Source organism: Papilio polytes, unplaced genomic scaffold (assembly GCF_000836215.1).
Source record: "Papilio polytes unplaced genomic scaffold, Ppol_1.0 DF820956.1, whole genome shotgun sequence".
NCBI lineage: Eukaryota > Metazoa > Arthropoda > Insecta > Lepidoptera > Papilionidae > Papilio > Papilio polytes.
Genome location: NW_013528248.1, coordinates 829,375 through 832,680, shown reverse-complemented (window position 1 = coordinate 832,680; position 3,306 = coordinate 829,375). Strand labels below are relative to the sequence as shown.

Sequence of the window (3,306 nt, the reverse complement as noted above, 5' to 3'; positions counted from 1 at the left end):
TTGGCTGCGAAACAATCGACAATCGCACGACAGTGTGCGATAGTTTAGTCAAGTGTGGCCGCCCTACAGCTTCAATGGACACAGATTGACATAATTCAATAAATACGAACTCGCAAATTGAAAACAATTAATTGATTTGTGTATTATATTAATGAACGCTGCGATAACCTATTTTATTTATTGACAATAATATAACTTTTACTTATAATATTAACAGTGGTATAGCCCGCTTTAACATCTTCGCACGAATGTGTCAGCTCGCCCGGTGCAATACCACGACCACACAGAAGACAGGCGAGAAGTGGAAGTAATTCCGTACAGTCTGATAACTGTGGTGTAAAATAAATTTAATCTGCAAATACTAATCCACAAATACTAACAATCATCCATCCATCCATCTAAAATTTCGCAATTATAATATTAGGAAGATTAAAAGAAATTTTATATATAATCCTCTTAGAGCCCTTAATAATTTCAGAGAAATGGCACCTTATCAAAGATTTTCCGTCGCTAGTCGACTTGTTAATTGGCAAAGTTATTTGGGGGACCATTATTTTCACACTTGTAATCCGACCTTGGTTAATAATATTCATGTTAAATTCATATAAAAACATATTGTGTAACCTAAATTAGATTTGTTGGAATAACAATGGATTTATAAATACAATGCTACCTAGATAAAATATTTTTATTTACGCCTAGTCATTTAAAATAGCAAATATTCTATTAGTAATTTATTGCAATATTATTCCTTAAAACCTAAACAATTATTAATTAAATCGAATCTCATACTTTCAATTAAAAATAAAAACACTACAGTGAGAGTAATAACCTTTTCTAGAAAACATCCTGCCACTGCGTAACATTTAACATCGCCCCGTTTTGCAATTAAAACTGTTTTCGGTCGCAATTCCGCCCGCCGCTTACGTCAGCGGTGACGTCATCTGACAGATCGCGTTTATTAAAGTGCATCTGCTTCCGAAACAACGCTTGTAGTCGCTAGTATAAGTAATTAATTATAAAAAGTAACGGATTTTTTTTTAATATACACTACAAATGTTTATTCTACCAGACAGAATGTATAGCTTGGTAAATAAAAATAACCTCAAATTATTGCAGAAAAATATGAAACTAAATTCTTTGCGTACGAAAATTAAGTATTTAAGGGTTTAAAATTTTCTTTATTAGAAGACTCATAAGTTTTGCTTTATTTATTTTGAAGGTTAACAAAGATGTTTTTGTATACTTTCAGGTACTGTCAACAGAAATACATCAATTACAACGTGAGTACAAACTATTTTTTCCTAGTCTGATTTATTGGATGTTTATCAAAGTTTGAAAACTTTTTAAATGCATAATATAACTTGCTTATATGTAAACTAGCTGTTCCCGTGCGGCTTCATCCGCATGAAATTATGAAAATTTTATTTTATTGTTTACATTTGTCAAATTATCAATAGCAAATGTCAAAATATCTTACTATGGCAATCTTGCTTCCTTGATGTTGGCAGCAACTTCTGGTCTTTTTCCCACATTGGGGTTTTTATTCAAAATATTTACCCCTTAAGTTTAATGACGTTAAAATATATAGCTTAAAGCGTGACGTGAGTGTAGGGATTTTCATTAAAGAAAGAATTATTCAAAAATATGCTGTTATTGCTAACATCTTAGGCAACAAAGAAGTGTGTGTTTACGCTTTATTATAATAGTATAGATATGAAATAGAGTTTTCTTCAGCGAGTATCGATTTAAAAACAAAATATAACACTTTTCAATTTACGTTAACGAATTGAAAAGTGAATAAAGTTCGAAGTGAAACGATTTCTGTAGATTTTCAATTTAAAATAACTGACGTTTGATTCTTATTACATCTTGCTAGTTCTGCATTTGACGCGCATTTTTTTAAATTACCGAATTCATTTTAAGTTTTTAGGTTAGATTTTAATGAACTGCATTTATTTTATATATTAGCCGTCTCGTGTCATATTTATCTATCAATCTATACTAATATTATTAAGAAGAAAGATTTGTATTTTTGTAAGTATTGAAATAATTCAAAAAGTACTAGGCCGATTTTAAAAAAATTGACTGTTAGAAAGGTAATTTATCTGTGAGTGACATAGGCTACGTTTTTTAATTACATGCGGACAAAGTCGCGAGCAACAGCTAGTAATTAATTTACTATTTATTATATTATAATATATATTATATACTTGGATTAACTTTTAAATGTTTTCCTACTACTGCGTTTTGTTGATTTCTAATCATACTTCATACTAATATTATAAATATGAAAGTTTAGATGCATGGATAGATAGATGGATGTTTGTTAAAGTTTGTAGCCTAAACGGCTGAACGGATTTCGATGATATTTTTTTAGATGTAGAGTATAATCTAGAAGAACATACAGGCTACTCACTTTTTTTAATCCCACGCGGATGAAAGCAAGTAAAAAAAATAAAACTTAAGTGTTCGGTCCGTAATCAAATCCTTCAAACATTCAGGATTTTGTCGTAAAATGAATTCTTTAAAATCTATTTCCATTTTCATTATCGAAGAAATGTAAATAGGAAATAAAATCCGTATCGAACAACTTACTGTACATTTTATCGAAGTCAACGAATAAGTTTGATTCTAAATTTTATTTGCCCGAATTTGGTGCTGTTCGGAAACAGGATCATTGTTCAAGCAAGGATGGGAAGGAAAAGTGGATTTGGCAGTGGAGGAGACGCATAGAAAGGGGAAATATGCTCTTTATGTAAGTCTCCTTTTCCATCGATTAAGGGTAGGCAACGCATCTGCAATTGCAGATGTCTATGGGCAGCGGTCGCTTCGCCATTGTGGTGGTTTAAGGTGACCGCTTCCTTGTTTGCCACCACGTAATAAAAAAAAGCAAGAAGATGAACACATCTGAAGTTTTAAATGAATATTTACTAATTTCTTGATACAAAGGAGCTTAGAGACTATTAATGTAACGAACTACGCCTAAGTTAAGTTGCCGGTTGCTTCATACATAATAACTAGCTGTTGCTCGCAACTTCGCCTGCGTTTAATTAAAATTATAATAAAATAGATAGCCTATGTCACTCACAGATAAATTACCTTTCTGAGGGTGAAAGTATTTTTAAAATCGGCCTAGTAGTTTTTGCGTGAAACAATTACATACAAAAATCCAAATCTTTCCTCTTTATAATATTAGTATAGATATAAATATGCTATCTTAAAAACATCGAATTGAATAACACAATACTACATGAAGGGTGTGGAATCCAGTCTTTCGGTAATATGTGCTATTCGTCATCCATC

At 31.4% G+C, this 3,306-nt stretch overlaps 1 protein-coding gene across 1 annotated transcript in view; it reads left to right on the top strand.

Moving 5' to 3' along the window:
- The window catches only part of LOC106109946 (Down syndrome cell adhesion molecule-like protein Dscam2), a 106,801-nt gene that overhangs the window by 61,390 nt on the left and 42,105 nt on the right, over window positions 1–3,306 (top strand). Inside the window, exon 8 of the mRNA XM_013291604.1 lies at window positions 1,253–1,283. Within this exon, the coding sequence (XP_013147058.1) occupies window positions 1,253–1,283 (31 nt within the window). The remainder of the gene's footprint in view (window positions 1–1,252; window positions 1,284–3,306) is intronic.